The sequence below is a fragment of the Myotis brandtii genome, unplaced genomic scaffold, assembly GCF_000412655.1.
Source record: "Myotis brandtii unplaced genomic scaffold, ASM41265v1 scaffold454, whole genome shotgun sequence".
Classification (NCBI taxonomy): Eukaryota; Metazoa; Chordata; class Mammalia; order Chiroptera; family Vespertilionidae; genus Myotis; species Myotis brandtii.
In genome coordinates, this window is record NW_005367354.1 from 1,384,312 (window position 1) to 1,405,771 (window position 21,460).

The 21,460-nt window shown below is 55.2% G+C and overlaps 2 protein-coding genes across 4 annotated transcripts in view; one reads left to right on the forward strand and one right to left on the reverse strand.

The window, feature by feature from the left end:
* Positions 1-9,244, forward strand: part of CGREF1 (cell growth regulator with EF-hand domain 1) — an 11,448-nt gene extending 2,204 nt beyond the window's left edge. The window contains exons 2-6 of the mRNA XM_005874876.2: positions 6,680-6,788; positions 7,858-7,923; positions 8,007-8,077; positions 8,212-8,336; positions 8,632-9,244. Of these exons, the coding sequence (XP_005874938.1) occupies positions 6,712-6,788; positions 7,858-7,923; positions 8,007-8,077; positions 8,212-8,336; positions 8,632-9,057 (765 nt within the window). The 5' untranslated portion in view covers positions 6,680-6,711 and the 3' untranslated portion in view covers positions 9,058-9,244. The remainder of the gene's footprint in view (positions 1-6,679; positions 6,789-7,857; positions 7,924-8,006; positions 8,078-8,211; positions 8,337-8,631) is intronic.
* Positions 9,245-10,234: 990 nt separating this feature from the next.
* KHK (ketohexokinase (fructokinase)) lies at positions 10,235-21,454 on the reverse strand. Of its 3 annotated transcripts, none has more exons than XM_005874875.2 (8): positions 21,240-21,454; positions 17,536-17,652; positions 14,913-15,047; positions 13,161-13,233; positions 12,360-12,506; positions 10,907-10,995; positions 10,619-10,776; positions 10,235-10,526 (listed from the first exon to the last, which is right to left on the reverse strand). In XM_005874875.2, the coding sequence occupies exons 1-8, from the start codon at positions 21,329-21,331 to the stop codon at positions 10,441-10,443; spliced, it is 897 nt and encodes a 298-aa protein (XP_005874937.1). In that variant the 5' UTR covers positions 21,332-21,454; the 3' UTR covers positions 10,235-10,440. The 3 variants fall into 3 exon arrangements, with proteins under 3 accessions (XP_005874937.1, XP_005874935.1, XP_005874936.1); XM_005874873.2 differs by lacking the exon at positions 14,913-15,047 and adding an exon at positions 15,239-15,373; XM_005874874.2 differs by lacking the exon at positions 14,913-15,047.
* Between the last annotated feature and the right edge of the window lie 6 nt (positions 21,455-21,460).

Genomic DNA, 21,460 nt, shown 5'->3' on the forward strand with positions numbered 1-21,460 from the left:
GGGCGCCTCGGGAGGGGTGACCCTGAGAGCAGGGGGAGGACGAGGGGGAAGCCGGGCTCCCTCCGTGTGGCTCTGCGGGTTCGCAGTCACCCAAGTGCTTTTCCCTCCGGTGGTCTCGTTTGTCGCCTGACAGCCTGGGAGAGGGGCTGCAGGAGTTCCATCCTCATTAGACAGACGGAGGGGGACGGGCCGGCGAGGACACCACCGGCGGGACGGGGCAGGCTGGAGCCAGCTCCCAGGGGGGTGGGGGGACCCCTTTGGGGTAAGCCACGGCCTCTTCTCTTGGGCGAGGGGAGCGGAGTGAGGTGTGGGTTGGGGGAGTGGGGGTACAGGTGTGGGTGGGGGCGTGGGGCAGAGGTATGGGAGTGGGGGTGATGCTGGGAGCACTGGCGGCACCAGAGATAAGTTAAGGGAGAGGATTCTGTTCCAAATAACTTCCTGACAGAATTAGCAAGAAATGAATGGATGCCCTGTGGGTGCCAGGCTCCCGTCCTGAAGTGGAGCGAGGCGGAATGGCGTGGACTGGGACAGGGCGCTGGGGGAGACGTTCTGCACTGGATGCGAGGCCAAAGGCCCTGCCACATCCTAGAGACTCTGAACTCAAGAAGCATCTGCTCGCTGCCAGCCATTAGCTAACCTACATCATGGTGTGGCAGCCGCCCCTTCCCCTACGAGAGGTGCTGCCCTGAGTTATTAAAATGAAGATCTCAGGGCCAGAGACACCTGCCCAGACCACCCCGTTAGCCTGCGAGAGGCAGGATTTGATCAGAGGTCTAACCCCAAGGCCGCTCGCCTCATGCACAGGCACAAAAGCTTGAAGAAAGCAGAGGCCAGAGGGTCACTGGGAATGTGTATGTGTGTGTGTGCACGTGTGTCTGCGTGCATGTGTGAGTGTGCGTGTGTGTGTGTGTGTGTGCGCACACGCGTATGTGTAGGATGTGAATAACTTTACTGAATTACATCGCAACGGTTAACCGGCAGTTGTGGTGGTTTTCATGTGGCCATTAGGGTAAATTATGTTTACACATATGGTTATAGAAAATGATTAGGAACATTTTTATTTGACAGGCAGTGGTTCAATAATTGCTTTATTTCTGTTGCTTACAAATGCTTTGTAAATACTTAGAAATATGTGTGAATGAATCGCATTATGCCCACCTCATTACTCATTACTACAAGTGCCTTAGCCTGACTTCCTTCCTTTATCTATTTATTTAATCTTCACCTGAGGACAAGTTTAGAGAGAGGAAAGGAGAGAGAAAGAGAGAAACATTGATTGGTTGCCTTCTGTACACTCCCTGACTGGGGGTCAAACCCACAACCCAGGCATGTGCCCTACCCAGGAATCAAACTGGCAAACGTTCAGCACACCATCAGTGCTCAACCAACTGAGCCGCTCGGACCAGGCGGAGCCTGACTTCCTTTAAATAATGGTGGGAGGTGGGTTACCTGTACCAAAAATGTCACCGTTGGAAGCATGACTTGAGAGAGTATTACTTAGATGACAGGAAAAGTCCACAGCACTTAAGTTTGTGAAGTGCACTACAACCAGAATGTGAAGGCCATCACGAAGGCCCGGGATATTCCAGGGAGAGGGTGGAACAGCTCGGGCAAAAACTCTGAAAATGAAAGTGAAAAGCCCTGGCTGGTTTGGCTCAGCGGACAGAGTGTCGGCCTGTGGACCAAAGGGTCCTGGGTTCGATTCTGGTTAAGGGCTCGTACCTTGGTTGCAGGCTCCTCCCTGTCCTGGGCCCTCGTCGGGGTGCATGCAGGAGGCAACCAGTCCATGTGTCTCTCTCTGTCTTTCCCTCTCTCTTCTACTCTCTCTAAAAATCAATGGGGAAAAATATCCTCGGGTAAGGATTAACAAAAAAACAATAACCCAGCCCTGACTGGTTTGGCTCAGTGGATAAAGCGTCCAATAACCCCCAAAAACAAAAAAAATAGTGAAAGTGAAAAGTATGTCAGGAGACTCCACTAACCCCGAAGCAAAATGTTAGTGTGAGGGAGCACTGGAAGATGTGTCTAACGTGATAACTTGATATCTGATTGTAGAAGGTCTTAAATGCCCAGGTGAGGACTCTGGACTGTAATAGAAATAGGGAGCCATTGAAGGTTTTGGAGCAGTGGAGTTCCAGCAAAGGAAGAGTAATCTGATATAAGTATGGAGGGGTCTTTAAATGGAGAAGATAGAAAAAAAGAATAAAACCAAAACAAACAAATGGAGAAGATAGCACAGGCAGGGACAAGAATGAGAGGCTACTCATTAGTTTGTGCAAGAAGTAATTCATTACCCAATTAATATTCACTCTAACCCTATGATGTAAGTACTCTCTACATTATGCAGATAAGATAACTAAAGTTTAGTGAGGATAATTAACTCAATAACCCCAAAAAACGAAAAAATAGTGAAAGTGAAAAGTATGTCAGGAGACTCCACTAACCCTGAAGCAAAATGTTAGTGTGAGGGAGCACTGGAAGATGAGTCTAATGTGGTAACTTGATATCTGATTGTAGAAGGTCTTGAATGCCCAGGTGAGGATTCTGGACTGTAATAGAAATAGGGAGCCATTGAAGGTTTTGGAGCAGTGGAGTTCCAGCAAAGGAAGAGTAATCTGATATAAGTATGGAGGGGTCTTTAAATGGAGAAGATAGAAAAAAAGAATAAAACCAAAACAAACAAATGGAGAAGATAGCACAGGCAGGGACAAGAATGAGAGGCTACTCATTAGTTTGTGCAAGAAGTAATTCATTACCCAATTAATATTCACTCTAACCCTATGATGTAAGTACTCTCTACATTATGCAGATAAGATAACTAAAGTTTAGTGAGGATAATTAACTTCCCCAAGTTAATTAGGGACAGTGTGGTGAGCCTGGGATTCAAACCTAAGTCTGGCTGGTTCCAAAGCTCTGTTCTCTGTCAATTGCACATACTGAATAACTGCATAAATGTGAAGATACATAGAACGAAGAGGAGAGTGATAGCAATTCATGTGGGCAGTGTTCAGGACCAAGTACATACTTTTCAGGGCCCAGTGCTAAAATAAGATTAAGAATTTCAAGACGATGAGAGCAGAGCATTAGACTAAGCACAGGACCCTTCCTAGAACAGGCCACACACTCATTAGACCAGTTCTAATTACTGTGATGCCCTGGCCGGTTTTCTCAGTGGTTAGAACATCGGCCCGCAGACCAAAGTGACTCGGGTTCAATTTCTGGTCAAGGGCATGTACCTCTGTACCTCTGTTGCAGGTTCATCCCTGCCCTGGTCATGTGGGAGGAAACCAATCAATGTGTCTCTCTCACATTGATGTTTCTCTTTCTCTCCCTCCTCCTTCCCTCCTTCTCTCTCTAAAAGTCAATGGAAAAAATATCCTCAGGTGAGGATTAAAACAAAAATTACTGTGATAGCCCTAGCTGGTTTGGCTGGATAGAACATCGGCCTGTGGACTGAAGGGTCCCAGGTTCGGTTCCGGTCAAGGGCTCGATCCCCAGTAGGGGGCATGCAGGAGGCAGTTGGTCAAGGATTCTTTCTCATCATTGTTGTTTCTGATTCTCTCTCCCTCCCTTCCTTTCGGAAATCAATAAATATTTTTTTTAAATTACTGTGACAATTTAACAGATTACCTCAAACCTTAGTGGCTGAGCACAAGAACATTGCCGTTGCTCACAGTGTGCAGTCTGGGCAGGGCGTGGAAACAAGTACATTTCTGCTGCATTCTGTGTTGGCTGAGGCAGCTTGAAGGCCGGGGATTGGGATCACCTGAAGGTTTGCTCTCTCACCTGTGTGGTCGTGGGGCTGGGAAGGTGTGAGCATCTGGAGTCCCGAATGGCTGGGGCTCCTCAGGCATCTCTATGTCTCGGTGTTTCTCCACTTGGCCTTTTCAGCATGGTGGCCTCAGGGCCGCCAGACCTCTGCCATGGTGGCTCAGGGCTCCCAGGTGCATATCTGCATGTCATTAATTCTCACATCATCGGTGTCTAATCTGTGTAACTCACTCATTGTATTTTTTTAAATCCATCTTTTCTTTATATTTGCATACGTTATAGTTGGTTCATCTTCACATCTACTTGGTCTTACGTTCTTATTCCTTTCTCAGAGTTGAAAGCTTCTCTTTAATTTCTTTCTTTTTTTTTTATAATCCATCTTTTCTTTATACTTGCATACATTATAGTTGGTTCATCTTCACATCTACTTGGTCATTTTTATGTTCTTATTCCTTTCTCAGAGTTGAAAGCTTCTCTTTAATTTCTTAAAACGTATTAAATATTCTTTATGTTATGTGTGTGAGAATTGTAATATCTTTAGTTTTCACAACTCTGGTTTTGCCTGCTGTTGTTTACCTGGCTCTTATTCACAGTGTCTTATTTCCTTGTATGTTTATGACTTTTGGCTGTGAGTTCATGCTCCTTGAACCTTTACCTATGGAGCTTCTTTGAGCCCTGGATTGGAGTTGTGTTCCTTCAGTTGTGGACATTTTCTTCTGTCAGTCAACTGGGGGCACTGTCAACCAGGGGCCACTTCAAAATAAATGATCTGCTTAGGGTTTTGAGCCACAGAGGTAGCATTAATTTGGCCTCGAACCCACATTAGAGCAGGCTTATCACACATTCTCAGGGAGGATGTTTTTCTCCTTTCTACTCAGCACCAAGGTCAAAACAAGCAGGACTCTGTGCTGCCCTTCTTCCTTTCTGCTCATCCTTCGATTGAGAGCTGAGCTGTTGGGATCTCCTGTTAGTCTCCTCACCTTGCATGGTCCAGGCTTTCTCTCTGGTCTCCTCTGTTGCACAAAGCACTCAAACTGATAGCTCTAGTTCACCGGGGTTGGGTTTGGCCAAAACTCTTAAGGCAAAGGCTGACTACAAGCTCACTTTTCCTCGAGATGACTGGTTTTACTGCTTCTGTACTGAGAATTTCTTACTTTCTTGCCAACTCATCACATTTGAAAAGATACTTTCTATTTTTGCCCAGCTCTGGAGTTACTTTCACTGGGACGTTTACCAGCAGACTCCCGGACATGAGGCCCGGATATTTCTCTAGTCCACTCTTCTACCGGGGGGTGTCCACTGTGGTGCGACCTCCGAGGGTCCCCAGTTACTCAGAGGATCTCAGCTCCAGCTGCCTCCCTTGCAGGGGCCCAAGACCTTATGTTCTCTCCCGGGTCCAACAACTAAAGCACAAGGACCTATGTTGCCAGCCGATGTTTGCGAACACCTTTGGGCAGCTGTGGCTTCGGAACCCATCTGGCCACTGGCGATTGTGGACCAACTGTGTAGACTCACTATATCCTTTGGGGTCAACAGATGCACAGGAGACTGAACACGGTTTCTAGGACTCTTGGCAGCTTCATCTTCGTGTGGACTCCAGGCTTAGCTGTGCTTCGCGGGGCAGCTCTGCTGGCACAGCCATGGCCAGGCTCCCACCTGTATCTCCCTGTTAACCAGGGGCTCCCTGCTCTTCCACACCCCTTAGGAAGCATTGTCACCCCTTGCAGTGGTTCTGAACCTTGTCGGGGTCATGGTGCTCTTGGAGCATCCACTAAACCAGCGGTTCTCAACCTGTGGGTCGCGACCCCTTTGGCGGTCGAACGACCCTTTCACAGGGGTCCCTAAGACCATCCTGCATATCAGATATTTACATGACGATTCATAACAGTAGCAACATTACAGTTATGAAGTAGCAACGAAAATAATTTTATGGTTGGGTCACAACACGAGGAACTGTATTTAAAGGGCCAGAAGGTTGAGAACCACTGCACTAAACGCTGTAAACCTTTTTTCCAGAAAAATTCAGTGCCAGCCAGTGTGCAGGGCACCGCTTCAGGGGGTTCCTCATCCCCTGCCTGGACCGGCGATTCGCCACGTAGAGATGGGCAGAGGGTCTCGGGTCTCGGCTTTGCTGCTCCTGCTTCCTCAGGAACGCTCAGCTATGTGCCCAGACCCGGGACCAATCAGGAAGCTTCATGGTCCTCTCTCTCTCTCTGACTGTTTTTCTGTCATCAAGTGGCTTTGTTGCCAATGGGCCTGCACAGTGTAGGTCTAAGGGGGAAGTTTTTGTTTTTTCCTTCATATTGGGATCTGATTTCCTACTTGCACTTCGTAAGTACCAGTTCCTGGGGCCACTGTTGGTTTGTTGTGTTTTAAATCCCTACCTGAGTTTAGACCTGTTTCAAGGAGTCTGCGTCTCTTTTGATTTGTTCTTCGGTGAGGTTTTAATAAATACAACCCAACAACCTGCCTCTCTAAGTCTTGGTCTTTTTGTCTCTCTCTCTCTGCGTTTCCAATTTGGCCCTTTTCTTAACCTCTCTGAGCTGGTTTCATCTGTAAAGCGAGTGAACTGAACCAGATGTACTTGAACTGCCTCCTCCCAGCCCCTCGAGCTGCAGGGCCAGAGGACCGGGTGTGGGAGGGGCTCCTGCCACCGCACCCCTTCCAGGGCGGGTCTTCGTGCACTTTACACCTGGATCTGGAGTCAAATTTACTTTGAGCAAAGTTCCACGGGGAGGGGGGGTGGAAGGGTGGGGGGAGGGGTGGGGGGCGTCACTGATGTCCCTGTGTCCTGTCACCTGGGCTGCAGGGAGAGGTGGAGGCAGGGAGAGGAGACGTTCCCGTGGACCCCACCGATCCCCACTCTGTGCAGACACCCCTCCCCCTGACCCCCTCACTCTGCTCCTAGGGAAGGTGTTCCCTGTTCCAGCTCCAGGAGAGATGTCACCTTGGACGATGATGTTTGTGCTGCTGCTGCTGCCCCTGAGTCAGGCCGCCCCCAGGGATGGAACCACGAGGTAATGGGACCAAACGGGCTCTGGGCCGTGGGCTGGGAGCAAGGAGCGTCTCTGGGGAACCCGAGGGTGTGGTGGGCCCCCTGGGAGGCAGGAGACTGGACGTGCGCTGTTCACCTCTGTATCCCTGCCCACCCACTCAACCTCTCTGCCTTGAGCCTGGTGGAGGGCCCTACACAGAGTGGGCACGTGATCTGTGTTTGCTGGACTCATTGGAGCCAGGAGCTCAGTTCCAATGAGGCGTGAAGCTCGGGGAAGAAGCTGGGGGCCAGGGAAGGGGTGTAATCCTCTCATCAAGACTGAGAGAGGGAACGCCGAAGATTTAGGGGTCAGCAGGTCATCGCACCTCTCTGAGCACCTTTCTCCCACCGATGCAGAGGGGGTGCTGGTGGGGCGGGGGACAGACAAGGAGCGGCAGGGCCGGCAGCAGTGACCGGAGTTGCTGCCGTGGCTTCTGCCAGCTCCCTGGCGTCACAGGTCGGGATCGGCTCGGGCAGCCAGATAGCCTCGTCCAAACCTGAGAGCAAATCTTGAGCTTTAAAGACTGACACAAACAAACAAAAAAGACGGGCGGAGACCCCAAGCAGATTTAAACTCCAAAACCAACATAGGTGGCACAGCTTGGGAAAATAAAGAGGCCAGTTGGTCCTGGTGTAAACAGGGCCTGTATCAAGGTGGGCAGTGCCTCTGAGCTCAGCCAGAGACCTGCCCGTTGGCCCAGCATCAAAATAGAATCACTGCCCCGATCTACACTGCCCTACCCCTGACTGCGCTGTTTTCTTGGGCCTCCAACTTGTCTGGGCGAGGTGTGGCCTCACCTGGCTCTACCTGGCCAGGTGTTTTATGGGGTTTCCACTTTCCATCTAAGGTAGGAATCTGCAAACACAGAGTCTGAGAGAGTAAGGCTCTGCTCTGAGGAGCCCGAAGGGCCTCCCCCCACAAGGTTTCGGGGAGTTGGGGAAAGCAACTCCCTCTGGGTCTGGGGCGAGAACTCTGCTTGGGGGTGGGAGGCTGGGAGGCTGGGCCCTCAGGGAGGCTCTTTGCAAGGCTGGTCCTCCCCTCCGTCCTCCAGGCCGGTTCCTGAAGTGCAGCAGCAGCCCCTACTCAACCCCTTCCAGCCAGGCCTGGAGCAGCTACGGTGAGTCGCTGGGCTGGGGGCCTGGCAGTGAGGCGTGGGGTGCAGGCTGGCCTCCAGGGGCTGACTGTCCGCTTTTCCGGCAGACTTCTGCGGAGCTACCTAAAGGGACTAGAGAGGATGGAAGAGGAGCCGGAGCACATGAGCCGGGAGCAGGGTGAGGGGCTGGGCCCAGGGGCCCGTGGGTGGGAGGCTCAGGGCAGCCAGAGCGGGGACTGGCCTCGGGCCGTCCGTGGCCTCCTGCTTCCTCCTGTCCTCTGGGTGTATTCTGACCCCGCTTCTTTCCCTTAGTCCTGCTCTACCTCTTTGCCCTCCATGACTATGACCAGAGTGGACAGCTGGACGGCCTGGAGCTGATGTCCATGTTGACAGCAGCTCTGGCCCCTGGAACCGCTGACTCTCCCACCACCAACCCAGTAAGCCCTGCTTGGCGGGGTCGGGGTGGGGGTAGGGGAGAACCCTTTTCCTTCAAAGGAGACCCAGCTCCCTGGGGCGGGTGGGGTCGGGGTGGGGGTAGGGGAAAACCCTTTTCCTTCAAAGGAGACCCAGCTCCCTGGGGCTTTGGTCTTTTTCATCTTGACTCTTTTGGCGAATCCCCAGGAATGCTCACAGCCTGCATGTCAGGGAGCGGGGAGGGGCGTTGGGAGGGTCAGGGCTCCGGGAAGCATCGCCGGTCACTGTGGACCCCAGGGAAGCTGTGTGCTCCCACAGGTGGTCCTGGTCGTGGACGAGGTGCTGGAGACGCAGGACCTGAATGGGGACGGGCTCATGACCCCGGCAGAGCTCGTCAACTTTCCCGGAGCGGCCCCGAGGCACTCGGAGCACCAAGAGCCCCCGGAGCCACAAGATCTGGGGAGGCAGCCCCTGTTAGCCAAGAGCCCATCAGGACAAGAAGCGCAGGAAGCCTTGGGCCCCAGAGGAGAGGAGGGACAGGTGGAGGCCGAAAAGGAGCCCTTGGAGCCTGGACAGGAGGCTGGGGAAAAGGACCCAGGCCCCGGAGGGGAGGCTGGGGCCCAGGCCGAGGCCAGGGACGCTGGAAAGGAAGCGGAGGAGCTGCCAGGGGAAACACAGGAGTCTAAGAACCCCCCAAGTGAGTTTGAGGTTCATGCTATTCAACTGGAGAACGACGAGATATAAGCCTCGAGGATGCAGGTGTGTGCCGGGCAGTCTCAGCGCCAACATGCGCTCCGAAGGGCGGGGGGTGTGTGTTGGGACAAGGACCACCTCTGGCTGCTCCTGGTCCCAGTAGGTGCAGCTCATGGAGATCCTATGCTGAGGGGCAGCTTTAGGGCCCGGACAACCAATAAAGAACTGAATAAACTCATCCCCCTGGGCCATCTGTCTACTGGTCCAGCCTGGCCAGACCTCAGGGAGGGCGGTGGGGGTATGAGGACTGGACAGGCCTCTTGGAGGGGCAGGGATTCAGCTTTCCCCGTGTTCCCAGCGGGTGCGAGCGCTCAGCCTCTCCCTGTCCCCCTGGGGTCCAAACACTCCTGTGCCCCCTCACCTGGTGTTCAGACACCCAGTGCCCGCCTGCAGCTCAGGGCAGATGTGCCCCATCACCCTGTACCCACCCCCCCTTAATATTAACAGTAACTGCGATTTATCAAGAGCCTCGTACACACCAGCATTGCACTGGGCGTTTCATATTGTGTGATTTTATCCTCACAACAATCCCATGACCACGGAATAAGCTCCGCTCGATAAGGACCTTGAGGAAGATTGCGTTCAGTGATGTACCCACGGTGACCCAGCACTCAGGCCTGCCTGTGGCCTCACACACCCTGCCCCAACTCCCCGTGCCCTCAGCCCTGGTCTCCCCCGGGCACAGCAGCACCCTGTACCCGGGTCACATCTGTGGCTGAGGCACCGCCTTAACCGCAGGGTGGCTCCGTGGGTGGGGCTTTCAGGCTGCAGGGCGGTCACTGGGAAGCTATTCTTGGAGGCAAAGTCCCCACCAAACCACAGAGCGAGTCGGCTCAGCTGAGCCACTCCTGGGGCCACGGACGGAGCTGGGGCCTGGTGACAGCACAGGGCCCAGAGCAGCTTTTCTCGTGATTTGTGGCTATTTGGAAGGTTCCCTGAGCCAGCGGCAGGCAGCGGGGTGTCCTCCGCAGCCAGAAAGGCTCCCTGTGACAACCGATCCCTGAACCCGGCCTCCAGCACGGGCACAGCTGGCAGCAAGCCTGGAATCGCCTGCTGCTCTGGCCCAGCAGCCCCTCCTCCGGGCCTGGGTGGGGAGGTGAACCGGGAGAATGGGGGGAAGCCCCAGCCAGAGGAGCTGGGAGGGCAAGGACAGACAGACTGCCAGAAGGAACGGGCACTGGGAAGGAGGTTTATTTGCTCTGTGGCTCTGCGGTGTGAGATGCCAGGACCCAGGTGCAGGTGGAGCCCTCCCGCGGCCAGCGTCTGCCCAGGAGCAGGGCCGCCCCGATGCCAGGCTGGACAGAGGGGAGAAGGCAGCAGCCAGTGACACTGGCCCCCAAGGGGGTGTGAGCTGCTGCCTGCTGCCACAGGGCATCACACGATGCCATCATAGCCCTGCAGGCCACACTTCTTGCCGGCCACCTGGCAGCCGAACCGCAGCGCCTCCTGCATGCTCTTTCCTGGAGGGAGGGACAAGTCGCTGGATCAGCCAGGCCCAGGCCGTCGGGGCAGGGCCCGGCCCCAGCCTGGTGCCTGCTGCTGAGGGACTCACCTTGAGACAGGCTGAAGATGACAGAGGCGTTGAAGGTGTCGCCGGCCCCCAGAGTGTCCACCACGCGGGGCGGCGGGAAGGCATCGGAGTGGAGCAGCTGTCCGTCGGGGCCCAGGGCGTCGGCGCCCTTCTCAGCCCAGGCGCAGACCAGCGTTGCCCTGCCAGACCCTCTGCTTAGCTGGGTGCGAGCCCACCCCGGCCCCAGTCTCAGTCCCTCTCCCCAGGGCAGACCCCGAGTCCAGGCTCCCCCACTTCCCACACCCACCCTCCCTGGCTCCCCCAGCTCACCCTTTCCTCACACGGCTGTACAAGCCCCTCAGGGCCTCCACCGCTGACTGGAACCCCAAGTGTTTGGCCACATCTTTGCTGACAAACACCTGTGCACAGTGGGAGAGGCTGACGATCACCCTAACTCTAGTCCGAGCTCAGGCACTCCCGCCAGCAGCCTAGCATTGCCCCCATATTATGACCCCGCTCCTCCCACGTGGCCACCCCAACCCCCAAAACAGCATGTGGCTGCCCCACAGGAACACGTTTTCATGCTCAAGATATGCCAGGATACAGCCTGTGAATGGGGCACACGCCCTGGTCTGTTTGTTCTAGGATCCATGAATTTCCTCCCAATTGAAAACCCAAAGCGAGCCTGGAGCGCCATCTTGGGGTGGAATCTACCACTGCCAACTGAAACCACCAACTCTCCGGGGCAGTTTTGTTTGGGGTTTGTTTTTCTCATACAACTCTGCCCTCGAGGTCTGGTTTCTTCATCTTAAAAACAAAGGGGTAGGGCCTCGGAAGTTGCCTCACACCAACCACACCAACCACAGAGCTATCACGGACCTTAGAGACCTCACACCAACCACAATTAGAATTGCCACCCTGGACAGTGTGGTTCAGTGGATAGAGCATCGGCCCGTGGACTGGAGGGTCCCGGGTTCAATTCCAGTCATGGGCACATGCCTAAGTTGCGGGCTCGGTCCCCTAGTAGGGGGCGTGCAGGAGGCAGCCGATCAATGATTCTCTCTCATCATTGATGTTTCTATCTCTCTCTCCCTCTCCCTTCCTCTCTCAAATCAATAAAAATATATTTTTTAAAAAATTGCCAGAGACAGTTTTGGTAAAAAATACTTCAGCCCAAGCCCCACCCCGACCCATCAAATAACCAACAGGGGTGGGGCTCAGGCATCCATATCTCTTCACCTGCAGCCAAGGCTGACGACTAACCAGCTCCCACAGTGATGCTAAGATTGTCAACCCGACCCCATTTACACCCCACCCTGCTCAAATCCACGAGCGCAAGGCCCCTGCCCATCCTCCCTCACCCACGAGTGGCTCCCACAGCCTGTCACCCTCCCCAGAGTTGGAGGACACCTCGGAAAACAGTCCTCTCCCTCCTTTGAAGAGAAAAAGACCGAGGAGGCCGGGGAGGAGATGCTTCCACACAGGCTCGCCCTGTGGCTGGCTGCCTTCGCCCTGCCCATGCCATTCGGCTCCCTCCTACCTACGCACCCCCTGGGGTAGAGAAGCTTTCCTGGGCGACTGCCGAGGCCTGCACCAGAGCCCAGAGCTGGGGACCAGAGCCCAGAGCTGGGGATCGGCCTCTGCTCTGCCCCCTTCCTGCCAACACCAGCGGGCCATGAGGAGCTAGCTGCTCCAGGCACGGCAGGCAGGACAAGGCAATTCTCCGGCTCCTTCTAAGAACCACGTTAGCTGGATGCGGCAAGAAGCAGCCCGGGACGCTCACCACGTCTCCATAGCCAAACAGCTGGAACAGCTCCTCTCGGGGCTTCTCCACCTCCACGGACACCCGGATCTTCTGCCCCGGAGGCTGCCTGGCATTGTGCTGCTCTATCCGCTGCAGCATCTTCACCTGCTCCGACGCGTTCCGGCCCTGGAGCAGAGCAGGGCCGCTCAGGACTGCTGGGCACTGCCCAGCCACTCTGGCTCGTTCGTCCCTTCCTGCTGAGACTCTGGGTGAGGGAGTAGGGTGGCTTGGGAGCCCCATTCTCAATCTAAAGATCTCAGAGCTATCACGGACCTTAGACACCTGACCAACCAGTCCTTGCATTTCATAGATGAAGAGACTAGAATAAAAGAGACTGTCCTAAGGACCTACAGGAAGTTAGCGACAGGGCAAGGATGAGAACTTGGGGCTTCTTGGGGTTTCCTCCCCCGCCAGACTCCAAAACCTCTCCTGCAATGAAGATTCTAGTTCCCTGTATGTGGGAGGGAGGTATGGGTCAGGCCTCCTACAGCCAGGCTCCTGCCAGTGTGGGGCGGCCTGTAGCACAGAGCACGGGGCTCTGCCTGGGGCCAGCATCCTGCTTCTGGTGCCTACACCCTACTGTGTGGTCTTGAGTAAGTCACCCAATCTCTGTGGGCCTTAGTTTTCTACCTAAAAACATAGAGTAGAATGGGAAGGGGGTGGGGGTCAGATTCATTCATCTCTAAGGCACTTCATGGTTCAAAGAAACCAAGAAGGAGGCAAAACACGAGGAGGGGTGGCAGGTTGAGCCCTTCGAGACACAGGGAGAGCAAAGCTTGCCTCAATGTGGATCCACTTGAACCGAGTCAGATCAACCTTCTCAAAGTCCACAGCAGAGACATCTGGCAGATTCCTGGGTCACGAGATGGGAAGGACAGAGAAGACGTGGCATGGTGAGAGGCTGGCCAGGGCCAGGAGTCCAACAGGCTGCTGGCGTCCTCATGCCTGGCACTGACGGAAGCTGGATCTACAGCACAGGCCTCCGAGGCTCAGCTCCGGGACAGACCCCGTCCCCAGCTAAACTCACAACACTCCTTGCCCCACTTGGCTCCACCCAGACAGCTGGAGGCAGTCTGCTAGGGCGCCCCTTCCTGTGTTGGGGGCTGTGATGTGCTATAAGGGCAAACTCAACCTAAGTAGGTGTCAAGGTGCCAGTTCTGTGTGCCTTGGAGACCATATCTCCCAGAATGCCCTAAGAGCACCGAGAACTACAATTCCCAGGACCCGCCCCCCTTGCTAGCCACACACATAGCTCCCAGCATGCAGTGCCCTGGGAAACTACAAAGGCCATGGCTCCTCTGCTGGGAGCTCACTTCTGGCACCACAGCAGTGACAGCACCACGGCCTGGAGTTTGGCGGCTCCGTGTCACAACCGTGTGGTTAAGCTTAGTGCTCAAGGATGAGTTTATATTTGACTAATTTCGGTGTGGACACCCCCCAAGGCTCTGCCTTGACCTCCTTGGCCAGAGGCCTACACACAGCCCATGTCCTCTCTGCATCCGGAGCCGAAGCCTGCATCCACTTGGCTAGCTGTGGCACCTGCACCTCCCCGGGAAATGGGCCCCAACCCCCAGCCTCACAGGCCTCTGCAGGTGGCTGCAGGTAACATAGAGTGTGGCCATGCCTGGACTGAGGCAGCAGGCAACAAACACTTCTCCTCAGAGCTCTCCGCCTCCCTTCCTGGGAACACCCATGTTGTGTCCTTGATCAGAGTTGCTACAGATTGATGCTTGATGGGCAGAGGACTAGGGTTGCCCCATGTGAATGTTGCCACTAGCATGTATGCCCCCGACTCATTCACTGGGACGCACAGAGCCCAGGGACCCCTGGCCACAAAGCTTGTCCTAGGATGACTGTCTCTCTAGATGCAGTGGTCACGCTGGGCAGTAGGGAGGGCCTGAGCCCCAGGGCAGCTGAGTTTAGGCCATCTCAGCCCTAACATAGCCCCTGGCACATATTATGTGCCCAGTAAACGAACCCTCTGAGATTCTCCACAGTTTTTAGCACATCAATGGCTGCGAATGGTGTGTGCGTGTGGCTGGCTTCATTACGCTGGGACCTTGGCAGGGCCTCATCTTTTTTGAACACCCAAACCCCAGCTCCTTGGTGCCAGGCTGCAGGCCGGCAGCTCTGAGGCTGACCCTGGAAATCCCACCGGGTCCCCTCAGGGCTTAAGATGGTTTGAATCACATCTCCCATCCCTCCACCCCCAGAAAAATTTCCCGACTCCCAAACGCGGGCTGCTGATTGAGTAATGATGGAGGAATCACATCACAAATTACATTTGGTGCATTTTGCCTGCCCATCCTTGGTATTGACCAAGGCCAGGTTGCCGAGCAGAGCAAAGCCCACCCCTTCCCACCTCACATCTCCCCTCATTGAGAACAATTCAGAAATCACTGAGCAGTTTGGCATAGGGACAATTTCTGGTACAAACAGAGAGGCCACAGAGGGTGGGCAACTGGGATGCCCGTGGCGGCAAGGGAGAGAGCTGATTGGTGGGTGTGGCAGGGCGAGGCCAAGGGGCCTTACGTGTCATAGAGCACAATGGTGCGCGAGCCATTGGAGTTGTTGACGATGCAGCAAGAGCAGGGGGTCTCCCCCCGGCTCTGCCAGGCCACCTGAGACACGTCCACACCCCGCTGCCTGAAGTCAGTCACCAGGAAACTTGGGATGAAGCCCGGGCCAAGGGAAGGGCAAGGAGACACAAATTAGAGCCTACAAGTGGCCCGGACCTTCCACGGGGGTGGGGAGGTGCTGGAGCACGCGGGTGCTGAGGGCCCTCCTGTAAGAGAAGGCCTGTTCTGCGAGTTCAGCGATGGCGGCGGCAGCTGGCGAGGCGCAGACGGTGTACGAACCTGCAGGCATGTAGGATCGTGCGGCTGCCACTGGCCTCGTTAACGATGACGGTGGAGATGGGGACGGAGCCTGTGGCCTGAAAGACTGTGTAGTGTAGGTCCACGGAATAGCGCCGGAGGTCATCCAGGACAAAACTGCCAGCGGAGGAACCCGGGGGAGGTGCAGTTGACAAGGTTTGGGGGCCCGGAGGTCACTGGCAGGGCCGCGAGGACCCAGGGTGCAAGCAGAGGGGGCCAGGAGGGAACTAGAGATCGCCGGCTGTCAGGCTGTGCAAGGAGGTGGGAGAGGCAGGAATGCATAGGCTGGAGCTCAGTGAGAAACACACTAAGGGACATTCTCTCGGAAAGGATCTGCTTCATTCATAAAGTTCCCGGGAAGACCTGGGGCCTACAGCATTGCCCTGTCTGCAGCAGGCAGGTGAGGGCACCGTGGCCTGCTTCACGCGAGGCCCAGGCAGAATTAATCATTACCAAGGTGACACTTTGCCCCGCCGCCCTCTGCACAGGTCCCCAGGGCTCTCCTCTCTCCGAAGTCCCTTCCAGTCCTACAGGGAGTCCTTGCATTCTACACCTGCCTCCATTGTGCCCGGCCAGGAAGCTGGGGCTTCGTGAGCTGCTCACTGCCCTCGCCTCTTGCAGTGAAGCCAACCCTCCCGGGCAGTGAGCTGGCTCCCAGTGCCTGCTGGCCCTCCCTATGGGCCTGGTACAGGACTCTTACCCAGAATCCCCTCCCATCAGAGCGAGCCGGGCAGGGGCAGCCCCCCAGGAAGACTGCACCAGCCGAGACTGCGCCCCCCGGGCCCTCTCTGAAAACGCAGTGCTGTGCCCAGGACCTGGCACGTAGGCCAGTCGTCCAGCCGTCATCCTGGCTTTTCTCACTGAGGCTGGGCCCCATTTCTGGCAACACCAGAGCTGGACAACACAGGTGTGTGTAAAGGTGACCAGACAATAATGCTGGGAAAAGGAAGGCAGCGGGAAGAGAGGGAGAGCAAATCTGAGATGGACGGACTCCATAGAGAAGCCACAGGAGCTGAGCAGGGCTGGTGAGGACAGGACACTGTGGACACCACTCATTCAGAGGGTCGCCAGGAGCTGGGGCCGACTCAACCGCATGTAATTCACACAGCAGGTCAGGACATGGGTCCTTGTCTCAGACCCCAAGGACCCTTTAAATAGTAGCTTTTCCACAGCCTAGAAAATATGGTCTGTTTGCCAAATAACTTTTTGTACCCAGTGCCCGGCACATGGTAGGTGCTCACTGAATGTGGAACACGTGGGGAGAATGGGGAATGGCCCGCCATCAGCACGATTGCTACACAAAGGTGGGTCCACTACTCTAAGCAAGAGCCGGTCTTGCCTCTAACTGGGGGGGAAGGCAGTTGCTGAAGAGGGTTAATGAGTGACCAGCTGTTGGCTCCGGGTCCCTCTGTCCCACCTCACAGGGCAGGCTCTCACCCCAATTTGCTTCGTGCCAGTCCCAAGGAAAGGAATCTGGCTGTGGCTCAGGGCGCTGGGCGCTGGCAGCAGATCCTCCTAAACCACGGTTCAAAGGGCTGGGCTTCACAGGCCAGCAGCCTGGAGCCTGCCCCGTGCCCGCAGTGGGCAAAGTGTGGGCCTCGCCCCCTGATAAACGCCTGCTGAGTCGGCAGTGCCAGGGGTCAAAGGGCGCTTGGTCCCTGCGGCAGCCAGCACCGAGTGCACGTGGGCCACTTACGGACCACACACAGCCTCACAGCGATGAGCCGGGAGGCCTGGGTCTGGCCCAGCTTTAACATGTGGCTTCAGGATCTCCCGGGCCAGGGTGCTCTTGCTGCTTCAGGGAACAATGGGGACGTGAGCACTGGTCCCGCCCCCTCAACTGGGAAAGAAACTGTAAGCCTGGACCCTTGGACCATGGATGATGGACAACCCTGAGGGAGGATGGGTACAGCAGGTCCCTCACTGCTTTCTGCCTCAAGCACAGCCAGGGTTAGGGTTAGGGATTTAAGAAGGGCAAAGTCGCACCACCGCAGTCTGTTGGAAGCAAGGAAGGAGAAGGGGGGGAAGCTGAAGCAGACTCCAGCGACGGGCCCAGGAACCAGGCTGTGGAAACGAAACCTTTAACAGGAGCAGCGTTAACATCTGAGCGGCAGATAAGCCACCCCAGGGAGGCTCCGGGAGGCCGGCACTCCACTCCGTGCCCTCCCACCCTTTCCTGGTGGCCACAGACCGTTTCTTACAGCCCACCCGTCCAGGGTGAAGACTGCGTTTCCCTTCCCCGCTGTGGGCAGGCCTCCCCTGCTCCCTCCTCCACTCACTCAGCAACATGGCCGGGCGCCAGTGAGCCCATGAAGGCACAGGGGGCTCCTAGCAGGGAGAGGACGGTGCAGGAGTTGGATGCATTGCCTCCACGCTGCCATCTCTGGGACAAGCACCTGTAAAACACAAGGAGGGTCCCTGCAACTTCAGCAGGCTCGTCCTGGGGCGACCAGGGCTGACCACAGTGCCCTGGGTCCGGCTCGCAGGATGTAATCGCTAGGAGAGCTCCCCCAGAGAGCACCCAGGCCAGGCCCTGCCCAGGTAGCTCAGTTGGTTAGAGCATCATCTCGATGCACCAAGGCTGCGGGTTCGATCCCTGGCCAGGGCAATTAATTTCCATCTTCCACCTATTCTTACGACATCAGGAAACCACTCACTCAGGTCCATTACAATGTGAGGGTTCCACTCCCTCTGGGTTAGCTCCTCCCCAATCGTAATGGCCCATCTCTCCCCCGGGGACAGCTGCTGTACCGTCCGCCTCCCCTTAAGAGCTGGACAACTCCAAGTGCCACTTCCCAAAGGTATTCAGTTTACTGCCTGCTCCTGTGTGAGTAGAGCCACTTCCATAATAACTCGGGTTAAACTAAGACAGGAGGTAACCCTGGACATGGTGATCATATAAGAGGAGGAGAGCTAACTGTTAAAAAGATTATCGGGTGAAGACCAGTTATTCCTCCATTATTTTTGTTTTGTTTTCCTTTTTTCAGCTTTATTGAGATGTAGCTGACATTTAACATTTTGTAAGTTTAAGCAGCACCATGTGACTTGATATACACACACATTGCGAAATGATTACCACAAATGAGGTTAGTTGACACATTCACCACCTCACGCAGTTACCTTTATTTTTTCTCCATCTTTACTGAAAGTCTAACAAGAGGAAACTAACTCAAAATACACCTGTATAACTTCACTGGCATCACCAAGAACAAACACGGTAACATGAAGAATAGTCAAAAAGCTTTCATGATTTCTCATTTGTGCTCCAACGATACTGGGAGGTACACAGTGCAGGCTGCTATTTCTATTCTCCCAGATCCAAAAGAAGAAGAAGAAGAACTGTGAGCCAAGTCCCAAAGAATCACTCGTGAAGGGAAACGAATGCAGCAGAATTTCTAGACAAAGGTCTATTTGTGCACAAACGTCACCCTGAACTTCCCTTCCGCCTTGGGAAAAGGAGACTGATTTGTAAAGGGTCACACCTTTCTCAAGCTGTGACCTTTAGAGAAATGTTCGAGCAGAGAAGAGAGGGGCCGAGGGGAATCCGATTTGCTCAAAATCACACCAAGTTACTCCTGACTCCCAAACCACGGCAATGCACTCCGTATTTTTAAATGAAGAGCAGTTAGGCCCCACCTTGGAGGAGTTTTCAGAGGAAGACGATACAGTTCTACTCTCTGGACACCCTTCAAAGTCACACCGACACCCACCCTCACGTCCAGAAAGGATCTGCTGACCAGGAGGATGCTCGCTCTCTGGAAGGCTCTTCTCGGCCTGGCCTCTGCGAGGCAGGGCCATTCCTCAGGGCTGGCCGAGTCCCGGGTGGCAGCTCCCGAGAGGCCCCCGCTGCCCATGGAGCACGGAGAGCCTGGGACAGGTGCGGAAGGCCGGGGTCCCCACTCAGGCTTGCTCATTTGGGAGGCACAACAGAGTGAAAGAGCTGGGCTGGGTGGGATGGGAGCACAGGAGAGAGGCCCTGAGCTCAACCGAAGTGCTCTGCGGAGCAGCAGAGCCAAGGGTGTGAGGGGGAGGGAGGTACACCCTCAAGAGCAAGGGGCAAGGCCGGAGAGGGTTGGGGGGCAGGAGGGGAGGGTAAGAGATCAACCGAAGGACTTGTATGCATGATTATAAGCATAACCAATGGACATAAGACACTGGGGGGTAGGGGAGGCCAGGGGATTGTCAAGGGCGGGGGGAAAAAAGGAGACATATGTAATACTCTTTGTAATACTTTAAACAATAAAACAATTAAAAAAAAAAAAGAGCAAGGGGCATGGAGAGCAGGGCAAGGTCTTCAGAGAGGCCCTCACTTATTCCTGCCTTCGGAACCAGCCCCAGTCCGGGGGGCGGGGGGCCAGGTCTCCTCCTCCTAGCCACCTCCGGAGGAAGGCACACCCTGTGCCTCTCCCCCACGGCCCCTGCACCCCTGGCAAGAGGCTCTAACCCCTGGCAAACAGAGCAGCCAAAGCAGAGGGTCAGCTCCGGCGGGACAGGGAGCACAAGCAATGACTGTGCAGGACGAGGGCTGGAGCGCCGGACTCGGAGTCAGGAGGCTTGGGTTGCGGTTGCCGCTCTGCCGCTCATTAAGCACACGGCCTCACAACAATCATCTAATTCCTCCACATCTACCAAGAAAGGACTTGGCCGGTCTTTCCACGCTTCCCCTGGGCTGCTGTGATCCAACAGGGCTGGATGGACCCAACGCCTGAGGAACGCCTGGCCTCGCCGCTCACTTCGCCTCAAGGCTATCAGACAGGCGTGTCTCGCTGGGCCCAGCCTTGAACTGGCCTTTTATCCAGTTGTGGCTGAGACAACGGATGGCCAAGGAGCAGTTCTTCCCAGGATCCCAAGCACTGGGCTGCCCCGAGAGGAAGCCCTGCGCTCCGCCCACAGAACGCTTTCCTGGGATTGCAGTGTAACGGTGTCCCCCTTATCAAGAGTAAATATGAGAACCAACAATGACTCTTGGACTTCCACCAGACCAGCGAGGAGGATGTTTCCCACTGACTTCTGTAAAAGGGACTTCTGCTAAACTCCTTTCGGAATGTAACACCGGGGAAGGGCCTGTCCTGGCACATGAACCAATCCATCCATAACCCCCGGCACCTCCAACGGCCCCTCCAGGGCCAGCAAGCCCTGAGCTATAGTGAAGCTCAAATACTTTAAGTGTTCCTGACCAGTCTCACTAACCATACATATTGTAAGCTCCCTCAATTTCTTTAAAGAAATGGATGATAGAGGGGTGAAGGCGGGGGGGGGGTGGGGCTGGAGGGGGTCAATAGGGGGGAGGGGACATATGTAATACTTTCAACAATAAGGAGTTATTTTTAAAAAAGAAATAGATGAGCCCTAACCGGTTTGGCTCAGTGGATAGAGTGTCGGCCTGCGGACTGAAAGGGCCCAGGTTCGATTCCGGCCAAGGACATGTACCTTGGTTGCGGGCACATCCCCTGTAGGAGGTGTGCAGGAGACAGCTGATCAATGTTTCTTTCTCATCGATGTTTCTAACTCTCTATCCCTCTCCTTTCCTCTCTGTGAAAAATCAATAAAATATATTTAAAAAGAGAAATAGATGAGATATATATGTGGTAAATAAATTAGAAGTAAATGCTAGTGAGAGGCAAGGGCATAGATATTGTTGTTAAAATAAATAATAATAATAAAAACTGGCCCTGCACCGGACTAGCTGCGTGCCCTTGGACAAATCACTTCCTCTCTGAGTCTCTACTTGCTTGTGGGTAAAACGGGGATAATCATGCCCGACAGTCCCAGGGTTGAAATGGGAATTGGTGAACACACTGCTATCTGAAGCCGGGGTCTCATTACTAAAGGACTCAATTCTTTCCCCAGATCCCGGACAGAGGGCGCGGGGCCCCGCTTCTGAGGCTGGACGCTCACAGCCCCAGCCCTGTAGTCTGGGCCTCAGGGCACCAACGCGGGGCTGCAGCGGCCCCTGGGATCTCAGGGGCCCGAGCGCCCCTACCTGCTGTCCGTGTCCTCCTCCGGATACTTGTCCACCACATTGATGATGTCCAGCACCACCAGCCCCACGCACAGGATCTGCTTCTCTCCCATGAGGCCGCTCCCGCAGCTTTCCGCCCGCCGGGTGCAGCGGTTCGTCCGGGGCTCGCGGTTTTATGCCGTAGGATTGTGTCCCCGCTGCCCGAGGCTGCCTGGCTCCTCCTCCGCGTCCCGAGCTCCGCC